At 43.2% G+C, this 25,220-nt stretch overlaps 1 protein-coding gene across 1 annotated transcript in view; it reads left to right on the top strand.

Annotated features, from left to right (window-relative positions):
* Positions 1–24,347, top strand: part of LOC311141649 (major facilitator superfamily domain-containing protein 3-like) — a 30,712-nt gene extending 6,365 nt beyond the window's left edge. The window contains exons 3-6 of the mRNA XM_084177048.1: positions 4,392–4,539; positions 12,448–12,548; positions 20,493–20,602; positions 22,437–24,347. Coding sequence (XP_084033174.1) covers positions 4,392–4,539; positions 12,448–12,548; positions 20,493–20,602; positions 22,437–22,628 — 551 coding nt within the window. The 3' untranslated portion in view covers positions 22,629–24,347. The remainder of the gene's footprint in view (positions 1–4,391; positions 4,540–12,447; positions 12,549–20,492; positions 20,603–22,436) is intronic.
* Positions 24,348–25,220: the final 873 nt, after the last annotated feature.

Raw genomic sequence — 25,220 nt, 5'->3', positions numbered from 1 at the left:
AAATGTCCTGTTGTTGCAGGATTATTTTCCTGCTGTGGGAAACTGGTCTCCCCCCCCCCCCCCCCACCATGCACAGCCGTACTGGGAGGATAGACAGTGAGACACGGGAGAGATGATGGCGAGCATGGGTGAGAGAGGGGGGGGGGGCTTGGGAAGTGGAGGGAGAGAGCGGTGTGGGGGGATGTGGGTTAATTTTCCAGAGGGAAAAAGGAGGACGGCAGGGAGGCTGAAGGGGGGATGAATTAATGAAGAACCACCACATGGTGCCCAGAGCGAGACAGAGACAGCGATGGATAAAGGCAAAGAGGCCTAAAGAGAGAGGACAGTATTGGGATGGTGCATAGATATAAATCACTGGTGACATGAAGTTAAGGCTGGGTGATATGTCATATTTGAAGGTATACCGATATGGATTTTTTATAATACCGTCTATAACGATATGTTGATACAGTGCTAAATAAATGAAAAGTCTGTTTTATACTCAACCAAACTTGGACAAAACTATCAGAAAGGAGAAAGCCCATTAAACCAATTAGAATGAATATGTTGCCATCCTAGAGTTATGCATTACTCATAAAACATATTTAGAACTTGTAGTATTCAGAAATATATAATACCGTCAAATACTGCCAAACCATTAAAAAAAAAGAGAAAAATGTTGTGATATGTTATTTTGGCCATATCGCCCCCAGCCCAACAGGATCCCTGATTGATGGGGTGGTGTGGTTCTCCTGGTGCTATGGAGCTCTGTAGTGCAGCAGATTTCTACAGATTTATGTAGACAGGTTAGAGAGGACAGTTATAGTTAATGTGGTAATGGGAGTAAAACGTAGTTGGTAACATAAAAGCATTTTATCAAAGTGACCCATCTGGGTAGGGTGGGTGGGGTTCAAGTTGCCTTGCTTTACCCTTTGCCAATAGCAAGATAGTGTTTTTTCCCGTGCTTCGGCCTAGTTCCTTAGGGCTTCAACAAACTCTGTGACACCCTGCAAAGTGCACACCTGTAGGGATTGCTATTAATGTGTGAGTGTGTCAATAGGGCTGGTCATGTGAGTGTGTGGGGTCTCTACTTTCTATGGAAGGTGTACGTAGACCTGTAGCTTACTGATTTACTAGACATCTCTCTTTGTCGTGTCCCCAGGGTGTGTTGTGTCTTGTTTTCTCCTAAGTGTCCTTGTGATCCCCTCTGATCCTGGCCTGTAGTGTCTGAGCTTCATGTGACCACTCTGTGACCCGACCATTCTGTGTCCTAATTTACCCTTCACCCCACCTACCCTCTCATGCTGATCCCTCCTCCTCTTCCCTCTCTCACTCACTCTTTCTTTCTGTCTTTCTTTCTCACTTGTACACAAACACTTCTCGTTTCCCATCAGCAACCTGTCAGCCCTCCTCTCCCCCCCACACCCCCTGCACCAAATTCCTCACCCTCTCACTCTTCCACATTTTCCCTCTCTTTCCACATCCCTCCTCCTCTGTATTTGTCCCTTTTCTTTCTCAAACCCTGTCTCTGTCTCTCTCCATAAATCATTCTCACTGTCTCTCTCCCTTACCCCTCTATCTCTGTCTGTTCATGATTCTCCCTTACCCCTCTATCTCTGTCTGTTCATGTTTCTCCCTTACCCCTCTATCTCTGTCTGTTCATGTTTCTCCCTTACCCCTCTATCTCTGTCTGTTCATGTTTCTCCCTTACCCCTCTATCTCTGTCTGTTCATGATTCTCCCTTACCCCTCTATCTCTGTCTGTTCATGTTTCTCCCTTACCCCTTTCTCTCTGTCTTTCTCTCTGTCTCTATATCTTTCTCCCATACCCCCCTCTCTACTAGTTTCTTCTTTGTGGATGCCTAATGAAATCCCCACTGAAATGGACAATTGTTGCTTTGAGAATATTTATAGAAATGAATAATCAGCCTTGTTGTGTTTGTCTGCACTCCCCTTTTAAAGAATTAATGAGTTTGAAGCAGTGGGAGCACTGAATGCTGTAGAGACATATAACCACTGGTAAAGAATCAAGCATAGGAGGTTGGTGGCACCTTAATTGGGCAGGACAGGGCTCGTGGTAATGGCTGGAGCAGAATGAGTGGATTGGTATCAAATACATAAAACACATGGTTTCCATGTGCGACAGTAGCCTGCGGTTTATTAGACATTATAAAGGCTTTAAAAGGACAATCTGTTGTTCAAACAACAACAAAGCGGTCACCCTATCCAGTGTTTTGGTAAATAGCTGAGGGATGGGGTTGGAGGAATGTAACCACTCTCAAATTCAAAAACAGAGCTATGGATGACAATCCATGAGTGACCTACACCCCAACCCGAGCACTCCGTTCTGCCACCTCTGGTCTCTTGGCCCTCCCACCCCTACGGGAGGGCAGCTCCCGCTCAGCCCAGTCCAAGCTCTTCTCTGTCCTGGCACCCCAATGGTGGAACCGGCTTCCCTCTAAAGCTAGGACAGCAGAGTCCCTGCCCATCTTCCGAAAACATCTGCATTTTCTGAACTAACACTCGCACTTAACTTTTCCCCCTCTTACTAACTCTGACTTTGCTGATAGCTACCTTATGTACTGACTATGACTGTGATATGTGGTTGTCCCACCTAGCTATCTTAAGATGAATGCACTAACTGTAAGTCACTCTGGATAAGAGCGTCTGCTATATGACTAAAATGAAAAAAAAAAAAAAAAAAGAATGACATCAAAATTATAGTTAATATCATATTTTGAGGCTATTTTGATGCAGTGTTTGTTTACAATAAGGCCTACACTGTTTACAAACAAAGGAGTAAAACAAGTTTATATTTGGGGTTTTGATGGAGTAAAACAATTGAACTAAGCTCATGAGGCATTTATGAATTACACTGAGAGTACAAAACATTAGCAACACAAGGTAGCTCTTTCCATGACAGACTGACCAGGTGAATCCAGGTGAAATGTATGATCCCTTATTGATGTCACTTAAATCCATTTCAATCAGTGTAGATGAAAGGGGAGGAGACAGGTTAAAGAAGGATTTTAAAGCCTTGAGACAATTGAGACATGGATTGTGTATATGCAATTCAGAGGGTGAATGGGCAAAACAAGAGATTTAAGTGCATTTGAACGGGGTATGGTAGTAGGTGCCAGGCACACTGGTTTGAGTGTGTCAAGAACTGCAACACTGCTGGGTTTTTCACGCTCCCGTGTGTATCAAGAATGGTCCACCACCCAAAGGACATCCAGCCAACTTGACACAATTGTGGGAAGCATTGTAGTCAACATGGGCCAGCATCCCTGTGAAGCGCTTTCGACAGCTTGTAGAGTCCATGCCCTGACGAATTGAGGCTGTTCTGAAGGCAAAATGGGGTGCAACTCAATATTAGGAAGGTGTTCCTAATGTTTTGTACACTCAGTATATATTCTTCAAGAATCAACGGGTGTATATCGATCATTTAAAAGTCAAAAAATTGATGTAGCAATCGCAGATTGCCCATTTAAGTAATGTCTTGCCGTAATGACAAATGCTCAAACTACCTACACTGTTGGATGATAAAAGGTTCCCCAGGTTTCAACTGGTGATGGTGGGGAATAGTGAGTAGCAGAGTAGCTGATAGCTGTTGATGTTAGCGCTGCCTTGGAATATAGAATATAGATGCTGAATGTGATGAATATGTCATCATAGCAACCTGTTTATCCCTGTCATTCTCCTGCCATACATTTAGCTTGGCTGTCACATAGCGTTGTCAGAACGTTTACGTGTACGTTGTCGTAGTGTTCCCGTGCGCCAGGAGGTTTTCAGCATCTTCTCTGAGAACTCTTTTTGATTTTCTTCTCCGTTTCATGTGAAATATTCTCTCTCTATTTTTGTTTTTCTTCTGGCCAAGTGTGTGTGTGTGTGTGTGTGTGTGTGTGTGTGTGTGTGTCGTCTCTTTGACAGCAGTCTCTGAGCTGTCACTCAACGCTCCGTCTCCCTGTCTTTGTGAAGTCACTCTCCATTAATAATGGCGGCAGCGCTGAATATTTTACACCGTCGTTCGGCAGAACATTATCCCGCCTTCGACGCCACACAGCGACAGAGAGACTATTGTCTGACTGACAAACTTTTATTTCAACCAAAAGCTCTATGATTGAGGCTTACGTTATCTGAGGACGTTTTGCATTAGGCCGTTTTGAAAAATGACGGATATGAGGATATTCTTTTTTTGTTTGACATCTATTATAGCCACTATCTAGGAATATTGTGTGTTGTGTTGTTAGATTTAGAAAAGACGTCAGCACCACTATATCATTGTCCAGTCTATTAAGCAGGTAACTGCTTTGTGCACTGTCACAGAGTTGTCGTTTGTGTTAAGCATCTAACCTTCTCTCTTGTCTAACCTGAACTCCAACTGGTTTGTCCTGTCTCTCTCTCTGTCCACAGGCGAGCAGGGTGCGGTGACCATGTTCCCTCTCTTCCTGTTGGACCATCACATGACAGCGCGGGAGCTGGGGTTCTGGAACGGAGTGATCGCCATGGGCTTCTCCATCTGTGGCTCCTCCCTTGGTGGCGTGCTGCTCTCCCAGTTCAGGTAGCATTCAGAAGCAGCACTCTCCTGGTAGCGTTCAAAGGCAACACTCTCCTGGTAGCATTCAGAAGCAACACTCCTGATAGCGTTAAGAAGCAACACTCTCCTGGTAGCATTCAGAAGCAACACTCTCCTGGTAGCGTTCAGATGCAACACTCTCCTGGTAGCATTCAGAGGCAACACTCTCCTGGTAGCGTTCAAAGGCAACACTCTCCTGGTAGCGTTCAGAAGCAACACTCCTGATAGCGTTAAGAAGCAACACTCTCCTGGTAGCGTTCAGAGGCAACACTCTCCTGGTAGCATTCAGAAGCAACACTCTCCTGGTAGCGTTCAGATGCAACACTCTCCTGGTAGCATTCAGAGGCAACACTCTCCTGGTAGCGTTCAGAGGCAACACTCTCCTGGTAGCGTTCAGTGGCAACACTCTCCTGGTAGCATTTAGAAGCAACACTCTCCTGGTAGCGTTAAGAAGCAACACTCTCCTGGTAGCGTTCAGAGGCAACACTCTCCTGGTAGCATTCAGAAGCAACACTCTCCTGGTAGCGTTCAGATGCAACACTCTCCTGGTAGCATTCAGAGGCAACACTCTCCTGGTAGCGTTCAGATGCAACACTCTCCTGGTAGCATTCAGAGGCAACACTCTCCTGGTAGCGTTCAGTGGCAACACTCTCCTGGTAGCATTTAGAAGCAACACTCTCCTGGTAGCGTTCAGAGGCAACACTCTCCTGGTAGCGTTCAGAGGCAACACTTTATTCCTGCTCTCCCAGTTCAGGTAGCGTCCATAGGCAACACTCTGATTTCAGTTTTACATTTACATTTTAGTCATTTACCTAACTCGCATGCTTCCATGACTTGTTTTGTAACTCATTTGTAATACTCACCATCTGTTTATTTGTTTTTAGTTTTTTAGTCTATAGTGCCCATTTTAGCGTCCCTTTCTGTTGCACAGATATCACATCACCCCATCACCTCCACTCCCCACACTGGGGTGTGTGTGTCTATAGCCCTCTGTGTGTGGTAGGAGAGCAGCAGGGGGAGATGCTTTGAAGCCTCCAGTGAGGCAAGGAGACAGGCCTCAACAGCAACACTAGGTCTTCTGTCTTCTACAGCTGATAATTCAAAGCATCCACCAATAATCAACCGTTTCTATTGACCTAACCTGAAGTGAACTGAAACTATCTTATTTTTGAGAGAGATCACAGAGCACAGACTTTAGCCTAAAAGTCATTATAATCTGCAGCAGGGCCATTTGGTCATAGAAAATGTCACTCCTAGTGTAAATTCTTATAGACTCTCCTTGGCATCATCTTATTTTCTACCAATCATCTGAAGTTCCTAGCAAGCCGTAGTAGAACATACGTTTTGAAAGGCAGCACCTGCACAAAAAAGCAGGGCAGCCTCAGCTCTAGAGATTAAAGTTCTCCTTTCAATTGCTAGTTAACCTTACATTTTCACCAACTGCCATTACAACACATACACTACCCTAACTCAACCTCCATTGCATAAGACAATAGATGTGATGTAATGCAATCTATAAATAACAACAATGCGTATGTATTTTCCCACACATGGCGTTAGCATGAAACATACAGTGAGGAAAAAAAATATTTAGTCAGCCACCAATTGTGCAAGTTCTCCCACTTAAAAAGATGAGAGAGGCCTGTAATTTTCATCATAGGTACACGTCAACTATGACAGACAAAATGAGGAAAAAAAATCCAGAAAATCACATTGTAGGATTTTGAATGAATTTATTTGCAAATTATGGTGGAAAATAAGTATTTGGTCAATAACAAAAGTTTCTCAATACTTTGTTATATACCCTTTGTTGGCAATGACACAGGTCAAACGTTTTCTGTAAGTCTTCACAAGGTTTTCACACACTGTTGCTGGTATTTTGGCCCATTCCTCCATGCAGATCTCCTCTAGAGCAGTGATGTTTTGGGGCTGTCGCTGGGCAACACGGACTTTCAACTCCCTCCAAAGATTTTCTATGGGGTTGAGATCTGGAGACTGGCTAGGCCACTCCAGGACCTTGAAATGCTTCTTACGAAGCCACTCCTTCGTTGCCCGGGCGGTGTGTTTGGGATCATTGTCATGCTGAAAGACCCAGCCACGTTTCATCTTCAATGCCCTTGCTGATGGAAGGAGGTTTTCACTCAAAATCTCACGATACATGGCCCCATTCATTCTTTCCTTTACACGGATCAGTCGTCCTGGTCCCTTTGCAGAAAAACAGCCCCAAAGCATGATGTTTCCACCCCCATGCTTCACAGTAGGTATGGTGTTCTTTGGATGCAACTCAGCATTATTTGTCCTCCAAACACGACGAGTTGAGTTTTTACCAAAAAGTTCTATTTTGGTTTCATCTGACCATATGACATTCTCCCAATCCTCTTCTGGATCATCCAAATGCACTCTAGCAAACTTCAGACGGGCCTGGACATGTACTGGCTTAAGCAGGGGAACACGTCTGGCACTGCAGGATTTGAGTCCCTGGCGGCGTAGTGTGTTACTGATGGTAGGCTTTGTTACTTTGGTCCCAGCTCTCTGCAGGTCATTCACTAGGTCCCCCCGTGTGGTTCTGGGATTTTTGCTCACCGTTCTTGTGATCATTTTGACCTCTTTGAGATCTTGCGTGGAGCCCCAGATCGAGGGAGATTATCAGTGGTCTTGTATGTCTTCCATTTCCTAATAATTGCTCCCACAGTTGATTTCTTCAAACCAAGCTGCTTACCTATTGCAGATTCAGTCTTCCCAGCCTGGTGCAGGTCTACAATTTTGTTTCTGGTGTCCTTTGACAGCTCTTTGGTCTTGGCCATAGTGGAGTTTGGAGTGTGACTGTTTGAGGTTGTGGACAGGTGTCTTTTATACTGATAACAAGTTCAAACAGGTGCCATTAATACAGGTAACGAGTGGAGGACAGAGGAGCCTCTTAAAGAAGAAGTTACAGGTCTGTGAGAGCCAGAAATCTTGTTTGTTTGTAGGTGACCAAATACTTATTTTCCACCATAATTTGCAAATAAATTCATTAAAAATCCTACAATGTGATTTTTTGGATTTTTTTTTCTCAATTTGTCTGTCATAGTTGACGTGTACCTATGATGAAAATTACAGGCCTCTCTCATCTTTTTAAGTGGGAGAACTTGCACAATTGGTGGCTGACTAAATACTTTTTTTCCCCACTGTATTTTTTTATTCTGAAAGATTACAGAGGTCCAGACCTTGGTGTCCTCATATGTAGCTATGGCCCTGAGTATGGGCACCCTGTCACACCCCTGGGATTATGTTCAATAAGACTTGTGCTTCCGCAGGGCCGTCAAGCTGCTGCTGCATCTTCAGTTTACTCCTCTGTTCAATTTGGATCTTCATTTGTTTACTTTTCTGTTTGTTTGGAGTTTTCTTACTGATAACTCATTTTGGTTACTAGCAGAAGGCTGACCTTGGGTCTCTTAAGGGTGATAAATTGGGGACTCAAGGACTCAAGGTTTAATGGTCTGACTGACTCCATGACTTAGTGGGGAAGATAGTAGTGTAAATATACTGAAAATAATACTGAAAATACAAACAGGTGCCATTAATACAGGTAACGAGTGGAGGACAGAGGAGCCTCTTAAAGAAGAAGTTACAGGTCTGTGAGAGCCAGAAATCTTGCTTGTTTGTAGGTGACCAAATACTTATTTTCCACCATAATTTGCAAATAAATACATCATTTTGTCTGTCATAGTTGACGTGTACCTATGATGAAAATTACAGGCCTCTCTCATCTTTTTAAGTGGGAGAACTTGCACAATTGGTGGCTGACTAAATACTTTTTTTCCCCACTGTACACTACATATACAAACGTATGTGGACACCCCTTCAAATTAGTGGATTTGTCTATTTCAGCCACACCCATTGCTGACAGGTGTATAAAATTGAGCACACAGTCTTGCAATCTCCATAGACAAAACATTGGCAGTAGAATGGCCTTACTGAAGAGCTCAGTGACTTTCAATGTGGCACCGTCATAGGATGCCACCTTTCCAACAAGTCAGTTCATCAAATTTCTGCCCTGCTAGAGCTGCCCCGGTCAACTGTAAAAGCTGTTATTGTGAAGTGGAAACGTCTAGGAGCAACAACGGCTCAGCCGCGAAGTGGTAGGCCACACAAGCTCATAGAATGGGACCGCTGAGTGTTGTAGCGCGTAAAAATAATCTGTCCTCGGTTGCAACACTCACTACCGAGGTCCAAACTGACTCTGGAAGCAACGTCAGCACAATAACTGTTCGTCGGGAGCTTCAGGAAATGGGTTTCCATGGCCGATCAGCCACACACAAGCCTAAGATCACCATGCGCAATGCCAAGCATTGGCTGGAGTGGTGTAAAGCTTGCCGCCATTGGACTCTGGGGCAGTGGAAAAGCGTTCTCTGGAGTGATGAATCATGCTTCACCATCTGGCAGTCCGACGGACGAATCTGGGTTTGGCGGATGCCAGGAGAACGCTACCTGCCCCCAATGTATAATGCCAACTGTAAAGTTTGGTGGAGGAGGAATAATGGTCTTGGGCAGTTTTTCATGGTTCGTGCTAGGCCCCTTAGTTCCAGTGAAGGGAAATCTTAATGCTACAGCATACAATGACATTCTAGACGATTCTGTGCTTCCAACTTTGTGGCAACAGTTTGGGGAAGGCCCTTTCCTGTTTCAGCATCACAATGCCCCCATGCACAAAGCGAGGTCGATACAGAAATGGTTTGTCGAGATTTGTGTGGAAGAACTTGACTGGCCTGCACAGAGCCCTGACCTCAACCCCATCGAACACCTTTGGGATGAATTAGAATGCAGACTGCGAGCCAGGCCTAATCGCCCAACATCAGTGCCCGACCTCACTAATTATCTTGTGGCTGAATGGAAGCAAGTCCCCGCAGCAATGTTCCAACATCTAGTGGAAAGCCTTCCCAGAAAGAGTGGAGGCTGTTATAGCAGCAAAGGGGGACCAATTCCATATTAATGCCCATGATTTTGAAATGAGATGTTCGACGAGCAGGTGTCCACATACTTTTAGTCATGTAGTTTACATCACCTTATCCATCACTAGCACTCACAAAGCTAGATTGGTTAATGATAATACTACCATTAGCATCGAGCTGAAATAGGCCCTATATGAAGAGAATACCAGTATCTTGTCTTTGTATAAAACGTCTGCAGAAGACTGTGGTCTGTCCTGTTTGAATTACATCTCCATATGGTCTCTGATGCTCCCAGGTGTTTGTCACACTACCCATAAACTAATACAACCAAATACAATGTAAGCCTCCAAAGGCAAACCTTTTGTTTGGAATCTCTTTCACAAAAGCGCTGTCATATTTTTGCGGTACTTCTACTCTTTCGTTCTACCTTGTCACATTTTCACACACAGAGGTGCGTTTACCTGACACTGTACACCCAGTCCAGATTCCCACAGAATGACCTCCCGCCACTCTCCCCCACTTCCCAACACGCATGCACGCAAGCACACACACTAAACAAAGCCCATCCACCAGGCCGTCTCAATGCTCTCAAATCTAATTTGGACGTTTATCCCGGGCCCCATCAGAAACGCCTGAGTGGCCAGAGACTGACCCCCTCACACAGATCGCCATCGGCAACCCAAGAGCCTAAATGGTATCGGAGCCTGGCCCGTGTGAAGTGTCAGTAGCGAGGCAGGTTCTCCTCTCACCCCATCACTACGGCAACTCCCCAGAGAGCCAGATTTGAAAGAGTGTCATTGTGAAGGGAGTAAATAAAGAATGAGAGAAAGAATGTCTTTAGCATATGAATGATAGCAGATTGGTTTTCAGGTGGAAAGGGTAAAGAAGGAGAAATTAGAGAGGTGTTATAGATCCTGTAGACGTACAGACTGACAGAATGGACAGAAACGAGACAGATACTATTTGGTATCAGATTTGAGTATAGTTGGTATATTGCTCATGTCAGAGTTAAATCAAACTAAGCTGTGGTAATGTCCATGTGGTAATGTCCATGTCAGATGGTATAGATTTCAGATATCAGACAGTGGCACGCGTCTGGTTTGTCTGATTGACAGGATCCTTTGGGGACTGATTGGCACAGTGGTAATCCCTGGGAGGCACACATACACACACACAACACAATGCTTTAAGGGGGTGAGACGACTGATGGTCATTAATTTACCACACTGGGGAGCTCCTTAAGTTATTGATTACCCCATGAGCCATGCCTACCGGCTCTCTGACTAACAAGGATTAGTGTCTGGGGACACGTCGCGTGTGCATGGGTGTGTAGGGGTGTGTGTGTGTGTGTGTGTGTGTGTCAGGGTTTCCGTTACCCGGTAATAGCCGGCTTATGGCCAATATATATGTTTTTATGCTGATAAATCAAATTTGTACCGGCCAACTGTCTGGGAGAAGAAAAAAATCCCATTGCAAAATAATGCCTTTTAGCCTTTTAATTTATGAAAATACCAGTCGATGTAAGTACATTTGACCGGTCATGCTTATCGGTCTATGGGTTCATTTGCATAATTTAGTGGAATTAAATTGGCACGTGTGTATTTTCGTTAGTCGTTATGACTCTTATTTATCACACGCGCACAGCATACAGGTACAGAGCCTAGTTTAAGCTGAAAATCTTTGACAGCACGAGAGTTGCTGCTACAGCTCCTGGGGCTGCTGGAGTGAACCTTGCTTTTATAAGCCCAATCATTGTGCAACAATTCTAAATGAAATCGCATGTTAAAAACAGTTTTGAGCACGATAAAAAATAGCTACTATTTTTATTTCTCAACTGGTATTTGAAGCGCACTTCCCATTCGCCATTTAAGTGCATATAATGGTAGGTAGGCTTCAGCGCATCACACACCACTTTGCAATGAGCTGGAGGCAGTATGCATTTGGAAAACATATACTAAATAGTTTGAAATCTGAACATTTTACTACATATTATGAGGCATGTTTACCTTGCCTTAAAGTACCCTAGCCAAAATGAGACCAAATGTGGAGGCAATTATTTACAGTGAGCTGCAAAAGTATCGGGACAGTGGCAAAAAAAGAAATTATTGGCTCTGTAATCGAGCACTTTGGATTTGAAATAATACAATGAATGAGGTTAAAGTGCAGACTGTCAGCTTTAATTTCAGGGTATTTTCATCCATATCGGGTGAACCGTTTAGAAATTACAGCACTTTTTGTACATGGTCCCCCCATTTTAAGGGACAAAAAAGTATTGGGACAAATTCACTTATGTGTATTAAAGTAGTCCCATATTCCTAGCACGCAATTATTACATTATTTACCATTCATTTCTAAACAGTTCACCCGATATGGATGAAAATACACTCAAATTAAAGCTGTCTGCACTTTAACTTCATAGTCATTATATCATTTCACTCATTATATCATTTCAAATTCAAAGTGCTGAAGTACAGTGCCAAAACAACAAACAAATTGGGGATAGTAGATTGACATAGGCTAGTGGTTTGGCTGTTCATTACTCGTCTTGTTGGCTGAGGAAAAGTACATGTGGCAGTTATTCTAACATCTTTAAATGCACATCGGAATTTGGTAAGAAGGACCCACACCGTTTCATCCTCGAGGTTCATGATTTGTTAAGATGAATTACTATAATCTAAATGTGATTTCTGTCATTCTGAGCACCGTGGGTGGACGCCCTGATCAGGTTACGCAACCAATGGCGTATGGGTCCGGTACATTTCTCAAATGTCCGGTAAATTAAAATGCTGCCAGTCAAATGTCCGGTGCCACATTTTCCTAACAGAAACCCTGGAGTGTGGGTGTGTTTGCTACTGTAGAGGGAAATATGGTGTTTGTTTTTGTTAGCATACACATACTACATACTATTATTTGCCTGTGTGTGTGTCAAATGACTGGTTGTCCGTCTTGTGTGTCTCCACAGTATTGGCTCTCTGATGAGGCGGGTGTTTGTGATGCGGACTGTCAGTATGGTGTTCCAGAGCTCCCTCCTGACTGTGCTGGAACCTTCCCCACTCATGAAAGGTGAGAGAAGACCAGACTGCACTCTGACTTATGCATTTCTTGCAGTGAAATTATACAACAAATGTTAATTTTGTCTCTGGAACAGGAGTGGAGAAATTTGATTTATTTATTTCAGCATCACTTGAGAAAATGTGAATGCGCGTATAATGTGTTATCTTTGACACTGTTATGCAAGCAGACAGTATTTCAACCACATAAAATATGCAGCCAAGACGAACTGAAGTCTTATCAGAAACTTGTTTCGTCGTTTTCTCAGCTTTTCCTTTCCTTAAAACCAGTCAAACTGATGGCATTTGGACATTTTGCACAGGACCAATCTTTCCACTGTTTTGGAGTTATTGCGTTTTCTTCCCGGTTCCTAAACGAAACAGACAACTTTTCTGGGGTTAACTAGATTAATGCATTCATTCTATTGATGTAAGACATTATTCTGGTGAGCACTACTTTATTTAGTCTTCTGGGGCAACAAGTTATGACAGAATAGAAGCTTATGTAGTCTATCAAACTACAGTTAACAAACAAATGACCTACCAAATGTCGGAAATTATAAGCAGAATCTTAAATTATAGTAAATTAATTATAGTAGGCAAAATTATTATGGAATTATTATGGTGGATCGAACTGTGCAGGTAGCCTACTTTTTTAAGTGATTTGTTTGATAATCAGATGAAAATATCATCACACAACACCATAGACTGCACAACACCCATGATATGTGCAACTGAGCCTGCCTACGCGGACCGTGAAAAACAACAGTAAACGGGATAAGATGTTTACATGCCACAGTATCCCATCTTAGATCAGCATATCCCAGGCATCTTATCTGGGTTTCTTATAACCGAGATACAAGCTTTTTCAGGTTATTGTAAACGGGATATGATGTTTATATGCATCAACTCAAAAATAGAACACTTGAGTAGTAATAACGGGATATTGGTGTGCAGGTACAGTGAGGGAAAAAAGTATTTGATCCCCTGCTGATTTTGTACGTTTGCCCACTGACAAAGACATGATCAGTCTATAATTTTAATGGTAGGTTTATTTGAACAGTGAGAGACAGAATAACAAAACAAAAATCCAGAAAAACGCATGTCAAAAATGTTATAAATTGATTTGCATTTTAATGAGGGAAATAAGTATTTGACCCCTCTGCAAAACATGACTTAGTACTTGGTGGCAAAAACCTTGTTGGCAATCACAGAGGTCAGACGTTTTTGTAGTTGGCCACCAGGTTTGCACACAGCTCAGGAGGGATTTTGTTCCACTCCTCTTTGCAGATCTTCTCCAAGTCATTAAGGTTTCGAGACTGACGTTTAGCAACTCGAACCTTCAGCTCTCTCCACAGATTTTCTATGGGATTAAAAGGTCTGGAGACTGGCTAGGCCACTCCAGGACCTTAATGTGCTTCTTCTTGAGCCACTCCTTTGTTGCCTTGGCCGTGTGTTTTGGGTCATTGTCATGCTGGAATACCCATCCACGACCCATTTTCAATGCCCTGGCTGAGGGAAGGAGGTTCCCACCCAAGATTTGACGGTACATGGCCCTGTCCATCGTCCCTTTGATGCGGTGAAGTTGTCCTGTCCCCTTAGCAGAAAAACACCCCCAAAGCCTAATGTTTCCACCTCCATTTTTGACGGTGGGGATGGTGTTTTTGGGGTCATATGCAGCATTCCTCCAAACACGGCGAGTTGAGTTGATGCCAAAGCGCTCGATTTTGGTCTCATCTGACCACAACACTTTCACCCAGTTCTCCTCTGAATCATTCAGATGTTCATTGGCAAACTTCAGACGGCCCTGTATATGTGCTTTCTTGAGCAGGGGGACCTTGCGGGCGCTGCAGGATTTCAGTCCTTCACGGCATAGTGTGTTACCAATTGTTTTCTTGGTGACTATGGTCCCAGCTGCCTTGAGATCATTGACAAGATCCTCCCGTGTAGTTCTGGGCTGATTCCTCACCGTTCTCATGATCATTGCAGCTCCACGAGGTGAGATCTTGCATGGAGCCCCAGGTCGAGGGAGATTGACTGTTCCTTTGTGTTTCTTCCATTTGCGTATAATCGCAGCAACTGTTGTCACCTTCTCACCAAGCTGCTTGGCGATGGTCTTGTAGCCCATTCCAGCCTTGTGTAGGTCTACAATCTTGTCCCTGACATCCTTGGAGAGCTCTTTGGTCTTGGCCATGGTGGAGAGTTTGGAATCTGAACCTCAAGCTGAACCTTGGCAAGACGGAGCTGCTCTTCCTCCCGGGGAAGGACTGCCTGTTCCATGATCTCGCCATCACGGTTGACAACTCCGTTGTGTCCTCCTCCCAGAGTGCGAAGAGCCTTGGCGTGACCCTGGACAACACCCTGTCGTTCTCCGCTAACATCAAGGCGGTGACCCGATCCTGTAGGTTCATGCTCTACAACATTCGGAGAGTACGACCCTGCCTTACACAGGAAGAGGCTCAGGTCCTAATCCAGGCACTTGTCATCTCCCGTCTGGATTACTGCTACTCGCTGTTGGCTGGGCTCCCTGCCTGTGCCATTAAACCCCTACAACTCATCCAGAATGCCGCAGCCCGTCTGGTGTTCAACCTTCCCAAGTTCTCTCACGTCACCCCGCTCCTCCGCACACTCCACTGGCTTCCAGTTGAAGCTCGCATCTGCTACAAGACCATGGTGCTTGCCTACGGAGCTGTGAGGGGAACGGCACCTCCGTACCTTCAGGCTCTGATCAGTCCCTACACCCAAACGAGGGCATTGCGTTTATCCACCTCTGGCCTGCTGGCTCCCCTACCTCTGCGGAAGCATAGTTCCCGCTCAGCCCAGTCAAAACTGTTCGCTGCTCTGGCACCCCAATGGTGGAACAAGCTCCCTCACGACGCCAGGACAGCGGAGTCACTCACCACCTTCCGGAGACATTTGAAACCCCACCTCTTTAAGGAATACCTGGGATAGGATAAAGTAATCTTTCTACCCCAACCCACCCCCCCCCCCAAAAAAAAATATAAAAAAATATAAAAATAAACATTGTAAAGTGGTTATCCCACTGGCTATAAGATGAATGCACCTATTTGTAAGTCGCTCTGGATAAGAGCGTCTGCTAAATGACGTAAATGTAAATGTAATGATTGATTGCTTCTGTGGACAGGTGTCTTTTATACAGGTAACAAGCTGAGATTAGGAGCACCTAATCTCAGCTCGTTACCTGTATAAAAGACACCTGGGAGCCAGAAATCTTTCTGATTGAGAGGGGGTCAAATACTTATTTCCCTCATTAAAATGCAAACAATTTATAACATTTTTGACATGCGTTTTCCTGGATTTTTTTGTTGTTATTCTGTCTCTCACTGTTCAAATAAACCTACCATTAAAATTATAGACTGATAATTTCTTTGTCAGTGGCCAAACGTACAACATCAGCAGGGGATCAAATACTTTTTTCCCTCACTGTAAACGTGGTCAATATCATCAGTTCACACACACTCTAACAATGGACATACATCATTTACTCTAACCAGCCTGTCCTTTTCCACTGATCTAGACCTGTATGCGTCTCTAGTCCCCCACAAGCCACATCTGTTTGTCCATCCGTAGCTCGATATCTTTCTTTCTTTCACCTTGCACAAAATGGGAGCAGGTGGCAGGTGACAGTGTGACTCTGATGAATGAAGGCAGGCACCTCCATGTGACCTCACTGACTCACACAGGTAACCATGACTATAATGAACAAACCCACTGGGCTCGCAGATCCATCCGCTTTGGTACATGAAAGCAACACATGATGGACTTTACCGGATACCCATCGCATGCATCTACAACGGCCACACTCTAACCCACCGTACTCTAACCCCCTGACCCCATGGCAAAACAAATAACACGTTGTTGTGTCATGTGTAACCCATTCACATTTAGGCTTATACATAAAACATTTTGTCATGTGAACCCATCCACATTTAGGCCTATGCAGTGCCTTCGGAAAGTATTAAGACCCCTTGACTTTTTCCACATTTTGTTACGTTACAGCCTTATTCTAAAATTGATTAAATAAAATATTTTCCTCAGCAATCTACACACAATACCCCATAATGACAAAGTGAACATTTTTGCAAATTTCTAACAAATTAAAAACTGAAATACCTTATTTACATAAGTATTCTGACCCTTTGCTATGAGACTCGAAATTGAGCTCAGGTGCATCCTGTTCCCATTGATCATCCTTGAGATGTTTCTACAACTTGATTGGAGTACACCTGTGGTAAATTCAATTGATTGGACATGATTTGGAAAGTCACACACCTGTCTATATAAGGTCCCACAGCTGACAGTGCATGTCAGAGCAAAAACCAAGCCATGAGGTCGAAGGAATTGTCTGTAGAGCTCCGAGACAGGATTGTGTCGAGGCACAGATCTGGGGAATGGTACCAACAAATGTCTGCTGCATTGAAGGTCCAAAAGAACACAGTGGCCTCCATCATTCTTAAATGGAAGAAGTTTGGAACCACCAAGACTCATCCTAGAGCTAGCCGCCCAGCCAAACTGAGCAATCGGTGGAGAACGGCCTTGGTCAGGGAGGTGACCAAGAACCCGATGGTCACTCTGACAGAGCTCTAGAGCTCCTCTGCAGAGATGGGAGAACCTTCCCAAATACAGGTGTGCCAAGCTTGTAGCGTCATACCCAAGAAGACTCTATGCTGTAATCGCTGCCAAAGGTGGTTCAACAAATTACTGAGTAAAGGGTCTGAATACTTATGTAAATGTGTTATTTCAAATTAGCAAAATTCTTTAAAAAAAAAACCTGTTTTTGCTTTGTCATTATGGGGTATTGTGTGTAGATTGATGGGGGAAACGTAACATAATGTGGAAACATGTTGTCATGTGTAACCATCCACATTTAGACCTATACATAAAACATGTTGTCATGTGTAACCATCCACATTTAGGCCTATACATAAAACATGTTGTCATGTGTAACCATCCACATTTAGGCCTATACATAAAACATGTTGTCATGTGTAACCATCCACATTTAGACCTATACATAAAACATGTTGTCATGTGTAACCATCCACATTTAGGCCTATACATAAAACATGTTGTCATGTGTAACCATCCACATTTAGGCCTATACATAAAACATGTTGTCATGTGTAACCATCCACATTTAGGCCTATACATAAAACATTTTGTCATGTGTAACCATCCACATTTAGGCCTATACATAAAACATGTTGTCATGTGTAACCATCCACATTTAGGCCTATACATAAAACATTTTGTCATGTGTAACCATCCACATTTAGGCCTATACATAAAACATTTTGTCATGTGTAACCATCCACATTTAGGCCTATACATAAAACATTTTGTCATGTGTAACCATCTACATTTAGGCCTTCTTTATTTATTTAACCAGGTTAGTCTCGTTGAGATAGGAATCTATTTAGTAGAGACCTGGTACATAAGGCCTATACATACAACACACATACAGTGCTTTCAGAAAGTATTCATACCCCTTGACTTATTTCACATTTAGTTGTGTTACAGCCTGAATTCAAAATGGATTCAGTATTATTTTTCTCACCCATCTACACACAATACCCCATAATGACAAAGCAAAAACATGTTTTTAGAAATCTTTGCACATTTATTGAAAATGAAATACAGAAATATCTTATTTACATAAGTATTCACACCCATGAGTCAATACATGTTTGAATCACCTTTGGCAGTGATTACAGCAGTGAGTCTTTCTGGGTAAGTCTCTAAAAGCTTTGCACACTTGGATTGTACAATATTTGCACAATATTCTTTTTAAAATTCTTCAAGCTGTGTCAAGTTGGTTGTTGATCATTTCTAGACAGCAATTTTCAAGTCTTGCCATAGATGTTTAAGCCGATTTAAGTCAAACCTTTAACTAGGCCACTCAGCAACATTCAATGTCATCTTGGTAAGCAACTCCAGTGTATGTTTGGCCTTGTGTTTTAGGCTATTGTCCTGCTGAAAGGTGAATTTGTCTCCCAGTGTCTGTTGGAAAGCAGACTGAACCACATTTTCCTCTAGGCTGTTGTATCCTAAAAAAAACTATAGTCCAGGCCGATGACAAGCATACCCATAACATGATGCAGCCACCACCATGCTTGAAAATATGAAGAGTGGTACTCAGTGATGTGTTGTTGGATATGCCACAAACATATCACTTTGTATTCAGGACTTAAAGTTCATTACTTTGCCAATTTTCTTTGCAGTTTTACTTTAGTGTCTTATTGCAAACAGGATACATGTTTTGAAATATTTTTATTCCTTCTGTCATTTAGGTTAGTATTGTGGAGTAACTACAATGTTGTTGATCCATCCTCAGTTTTCTCCTATCACAGCCATTAAACTCTGTAACTGTTTTAAAGTCACCATTGGCCTCCATGGTGAAATCCCTGAGCAGTTTCCTTCCTCTCCAGCAACTGAGTTAAGAAGGACGCCTGTATCTTTGTAGTGACTGGGTGTATTGATACACCATCCAAAGTGTAATGAATAACTTCACCATGCTCAAAGCGATATCCAATGTCGGCTTTTTTTCTACCAATAGGTGCCCTTCTTTGTGAGGCATTGGAAAACCTCCCTAGTCTTTGATGTTGAATCTGTGTTTGAAATTCACTGCTCGACTGAGGGACCTTACAGATAATTGTATGTGTGGGGTACAGAGATGAGGTAGCCATTAAAAAATCATGTTAAGCACTATTATTGCATACAGAGGGAGTCCATGCAACTTATTATGTGACTTGTTGAGCACATTTTTACTCCTGAACTTATTTAGGCTTGCCATAACAAAGGGGTTGAAAACTTATTGACTCAAGACATTTCAGCTTTTAATTTTTAATTAATTTGTTAACATTTCTAAAAACATAATTCCACTATGACATTATTGGGTATTGTGTGTAAGCCAGTGACACAAAATCTAAATTTAAATCAATTAAAATGTGGAAAAAGTCAAGGGGTGTGAATACTTTCTGAAGGCACTGTATGTGGTGGAAGAAGAGGTGCGTGAAGAGGTCAGTTTACAGCGCTTTGAGCATCTCACAAACATCCCATTTTAATCTCATGACTAAAGTGAAGGAAATCTGAAAGCAGAATAGAAGCTCTCTCAGTGACCTGTTTGAACCTTTGTTGAGCTGTTCACTCTGGAAACCGCTGGAAGTGGAGCCCCCCCCCCCCTCTTAGAGCAGGAACAATGATGTCAAAGATCCCAAAAAATGTTGCTGTAAAATTCTCAATATTACATGAGTGCCCCCTTTTCTCACTCTGATAAGCTGAGTTAGTGTCTCGCTCTCTGAATCCTGTGAAATGGAGAAGTCTTATTCTGCAAAACTCGACATCTCCGGTGAATAATTCAGTGTCAGTGGGAGCTGAGAGACGCTCTGTGTCGCCTGTGTTCTGCTGTCTCCTGAGAGGGAACAACTTGTTTGGGGGAACGCGAGGAGACAGCACCCCCTTACTTCCACCTTTGTTGTCTCGGTTCAGCGACAGATCAGGCTCCACTGATATACGCTGCGCCACTGAGCTCTCCTTCTCACACCATCCATCCAGTAGGAACTCTGAGTGAAACGAAAGAGGCAGATTTAGATAACACCACTTTAGGACAGAACACAGCAGGTAGCCTAGCGGTTAGAGCATTGGGCCAGTAACCGAAAGTTCACTAGTTCGAATACCCGAGCCGATAAGGTGAAAGATCTGTCGATGTGCCCTTGAGCAACGCACTTAACCTCTAATTGTTCCAGGGTCGCTGTTGGTAATGGCAGACACTGGCCTTGACCCCTCTCTCGAACTGTCTCAGGGAGGGTGGGATATGTAAAAAACACATGTCCAATTCACACGTGTGAAACAGGACAAATATAAGCACCCATAATGTCTGGCAACATTGGGTTGAGTTTGAGACAGTGTCATGGCTGTTATTGTGTTTGCCCCTCAGGTATGGCCGTGTTGAGTTTGAGCATTCAGCACTTCCTGGGCGGCCTCATCACCACGCTCACCTTCACGACCATGATGCACTGCACACAGAGAGCGGAGGAGAGTGTACAGGTAAGAGTCAACCTCTACACACCTGTCAACCTAGAATATAATTTCCCATGGCCAAGTCAGGTCCTTCATGTGAGAAACACATGAATAATTTTAAATAATCACATATATCCCTTGATTTTGGTGAATATGACTGAGATAAGTACAAATGTCTAACATCATCAGTACATTATCTTTACCAAAAAAACAAAGAATCTAGAACTCAATTTTTGTCGTCATCTGACAATTTCCAAACAAATTATGTTCAACTTCAAATCACGTTTTAAAAGATAAAGTAATTCCTTGAAATGTGTCATAGAAATCAAGTGCTATTTGCATGTGCAAATGTCATGCATTTGCTAAATTGTTTACACTTTTGCCTGTGGCCCACTCTTTGAGGATATGCACACATTTACGGAGTGAGGCACTCAGCTTTTTACCTCCACTTGGAGGAGAGGATTTTTATCTAAGAAGACGAGATTCTCTGGAAACCCAGCGGCCTCTGGAATGGAGTTAGATTATATCCTATGATGTCAACAGGCAGGACAGGTAGCCCTCCTCACAGCAACAACACCCACCGGTCAGCTGGGACTGACGAGCCCCTTTTCTTCTCCTAGCTCTCTCCCTTTCTCTCTCTGTCTCCTTTTACATATCTATATTTCCCTCTCGCTCTCTCCCCCTCTTTTTTGACATAACTTATTTTGGCCCTTTTAAACTGGGGCATCGCCGCCTGGAGGTGTTCTGTTCGCAGCCTCTCAAATGTCACTCAATCAATTTTGAAGGTGACGAGTTGCCGCGGTTCTACCTAGGAGTCGTTGACTAGGAAAACTACACTAAGGAGGATACAAAGCTGTATCTGGGCAATTAAGGAAGAAAAACCTAATGAAACAAAGCTAATAACCTCTGGGGTTAATTTGAAATGTTCTCATGACAGTGACACATATAGCTACCCTTTTAAGGTCATATCCAGTGACGGAAAGCTGATACCGTGAGTGAGTGCTTGTCGATGGCCCAGGAGAGAGAAACGGAATCTCTTAAGCAAGTTAGCCCGAATAAAAGCACTTCACTTAACTCGGGTCTACAGGCACTCCGACTGTGTGAATCTGGCTCAACCCAGCACTGTACTCAATACTGAGACCCAGCAAAGATGCCTGGGTAATGTCTCCTTTACAGCTTGCTCATTTTATGGCCGGTGACATTTGTCTGAGTTAGGTAACTGGCTAAGTTACTCTTAGCCACACGGGAGCTATGTTACACGGTGTAAAAGGTACAACGAACAAAGGCCTTGTCGCCTTTTCACCGCCCAAAGTTCTAATAATCGAAGTCATCTGCTCACCATAATCATTCAATGATGTTTTCCCCCGGCAACCTACTTCTGCCCATCCCTCCCCTTACTGATTAAGATCCATCTCACTTTGATCATGTGGATTTAGGCATAGCCAGAGCTGTACTGATAACTATGCATGCCACAGCGGATGTCTTAGTGGTTTGTGCTGAAATAAATCTGTTCAGTTAAGCGGTTAGCAGTTTACATGGTTTCATTTGTAGAGGTGTTCAGTGGTTTAACACACTTGAAGTCTTTATGTCTGGTGGTGTATACACCTGAGTGTATGGAATAGGGTTGCCATCGTGTGAACATTTAGGTGTCAGTGGAGGGTGGAGACCTACGGAGATGCGTTGGCTATGTTGCCTTGTTGTGTTGCTATGGGCATGAGAGGTGGAGTCTGGGATGTTAGGTAATCTGTGTTGGTGTGGTGTGGCCTCGCTCTCTACATTCTCTCTCTCATGTCCTGTTGTTTATTTTATTTTTTTATCTCTGAGCTCACCTTTACCTAACCCTCTCCTCTTCTCCCTACAGGCCACCCACTACAGTTTCCTGTCCACTCTGGAGGTGCTGGGGAAGCTGATGTTCAGTGCCCTGGCGGGGGGCCTGGTGGACTGGGTGGGCTTCCCCACCGCCTTCCTCCTTTTCCTGGTCCTCTCGGCCGGGACAGCCCTCCACATCTGGAAAGCCACAGACACAGGGGCCCTCAGGGAACAGCCCAAGTGATCAGCTTTTTGTTCTTGACCTTACTAACACGTCAAGCTACTCAAGGGGTCAATGATCAGTTGAGTCGTTGAACAAGGTGTGTGAGTGTAGGGTTGGAACAAAAATCTCCACACCCTATAGGTGTCCAGGACTAGGGATGGTGATCACTGAGCTTGAGGAGGAGGAAGGAGTGTGTTGCATGAGGGTGAAGCGAATTCTGCCGTACGTCGGCGTCCTAGAAAAACCCTGTATCTCACTTTTTTAAACATAAATTGAAAGTTTCACAGAACAATCCCTTCCATGTTCTGTGAAAGTGTAATGAAACTAGGACTAATATAAGTAATTCAAAAAGCCTTTTGAATTTCCATTAATATATGGCAACAACAACGTTGTTTTAGATTCCTGAAAAGTGAACTTATTTTTTTTTATACACGATTTTTCCAGGACACTGATGAGTAGTTATATTGATTATGGGGATTGGATCAGTAGCATAAGGGATAGGGAGGACAATAAAGAGGAAAGCTGTTAAGGGGTTGTTGGAGGACATACAGTTCCATCTGAGCCATTTTCACATTTGCCAAGCCAGCAGTAAAATTTAAGCCAGCAGTTATACTTAGCCAGGGATTAGCCAGCGATGAAAGTTCTATGTCATATCAGTTTGGCATTGTACTAGTTTTGTGGCGACGATTACGAATAAATCCCTACTACCAATTATCAACACTGTAAGATACTCAGAAGAGGCTAGTGAGCAGTGAAGTACAACATTTGCTAGCTAGCGTACGATTTTGATTAGAGGTAGCTAGCTTGAACCTGCTAGCCTAGGTTAGCTGTTAGCGCAATTAGAGAACCAGGTCAGACTTTATTTGGATAGTTCGGATTACTATCAACAAACTATCTGTTGATAAGTAACTGCTTGCTATGGTTACGGTTAGGTTTAGGTTTAGAATAAGGGTTAAGGTTAGGGTAAGGTCTAAGTTTAGGGATATGATAACAGTTAAGGTTAGGGTTACAGCTAGGGTTAGGGTTAGTAGTAGTTGAAATGTTACTGATAGTCTGTAAAGCATCTACAGATGGACTATCCAAAAAAGGTGTTATCGAGAACCGTACTGTAGCCATACATTTTGTATGGTGGTTAGTTATCCAGGATTGGCAACAAAAAACAACAAAAATAACAATTGGACATTTTCAGGAAATGTTTTTATGAATTCTGGGGGAAAAATGAATTATATGTAATGTTACATAGATGTTGGTTGTTTAACTACCTGCTGATATTACTTGTTTGAGTTGTTAAATAATGTGTAAAGTTCTTAAGAATAACACACACACCTCATCTTGAAACACAGCAGTTGAAGCAACTTAGATTGTGGTGCGGTTAATTCGACCGGCAAGAGGCGTCTACTGGCAAAATGACTGAAATATTCAACCAATGTCTCACACCGATTGAATACCATCTGTCTTTTGTTTACCGTATCACTCATTGTGATGACTGAATGACAATATAACAGATAGTCACAGGGATGACAGTTCACGGAGGTGACATAGTGACACAGGGCCTAGACAGTTTCAGATAGGGACAGCCATGGGGAGATAGAACCAGAGCAGCCATGTTATGAATTGTCATGATCAGCGGGGTCACTGTGACCAAGTCCATGCTAATGTAAAGCACCTGTTGCAAAGCACACCCCTGTCTCTGACACGTGCTGAGAGATTGTCACAAAATAAAGCTGTTATCCAAATGTCTATGTGCCATGCATGTTACTGCAGTAATGTCATATCCTGTAATAATCCTCTACCTGAACTTACCCATTTTTAATACCGTCACTTTGGCATCAGTCTAAAAAAGAATAATAGTAAACACCTGTACATTTGAAAGAGATAGAAGCATAAAGTTAATATATCATACCCATTATATCCAGCGGACTGAAGAAGATTTAGTCTAGCCATTGTTGGGGACATTCCACCATGCCAAATCTTGGGACACAATTATGAATCCCTCACACACGCCTCTCATATATCCACACCCTATATTACTCTGGATCAAGATCTCATTACATCAGGGTCCTCCTGATAACCATAGCTCTGTGTGTGTGTGTGTGTGTGTGTGTGTGTGTGTGTGTGTGTGTGTGTGTGTGTGTGTGTGTGTGTGTGTGTGTGTGTGTGTGTGTGTGTGTGTGTGTGTGTGTGTGTGTGTGTGTGTGTGTGTGTGTGTGTGTGTGTGTGTGTGTGTGTGTGTGTGTGTGTGTGTGTGTGTGTGTGTGTGTGTGTGTGTGTGTGTGTGTGTGTGTGTGTGTGAGAGAAAAAGAGACTCAGTTTCTCTCCTATACCCTTCCCCTTCCTCCATGCAACACACCCATCACATTCTAGCTACAGCATTGGTATTTCTCAGAAATCACATGTGGTATAGGCATTTTCAACACACATTGATCATGTTTGGCTCTCTGTCGGAGAATCAAAACAAAGGTGTTTGGAAGAATGACTACATGAATGACCATGTAATCAATAGACCCATTTAAATTCTAACATAACATTGAGCGATGATATCACTACACATGCAGTGTTCAGCTTTCCTGCAGTACAGCACTGTTGAGTATTACATTGCCTAATTTGTCTGTT

Source organism: Coregonus lavaretus, assembly GCF_964263955.1.
Source record: "Coregonus lavaretus genome assembly, chromosome: 14".
Lineage (NCBI taxonomy): Eukaryota > Metazoa > Chordata > Actinopteri > Salmoniformes > Salmonidae > Coregonus > Coregonus lavaretus.
This window is presented reverse-complemented; position numbering and strand designations above follow the sequence as displayed.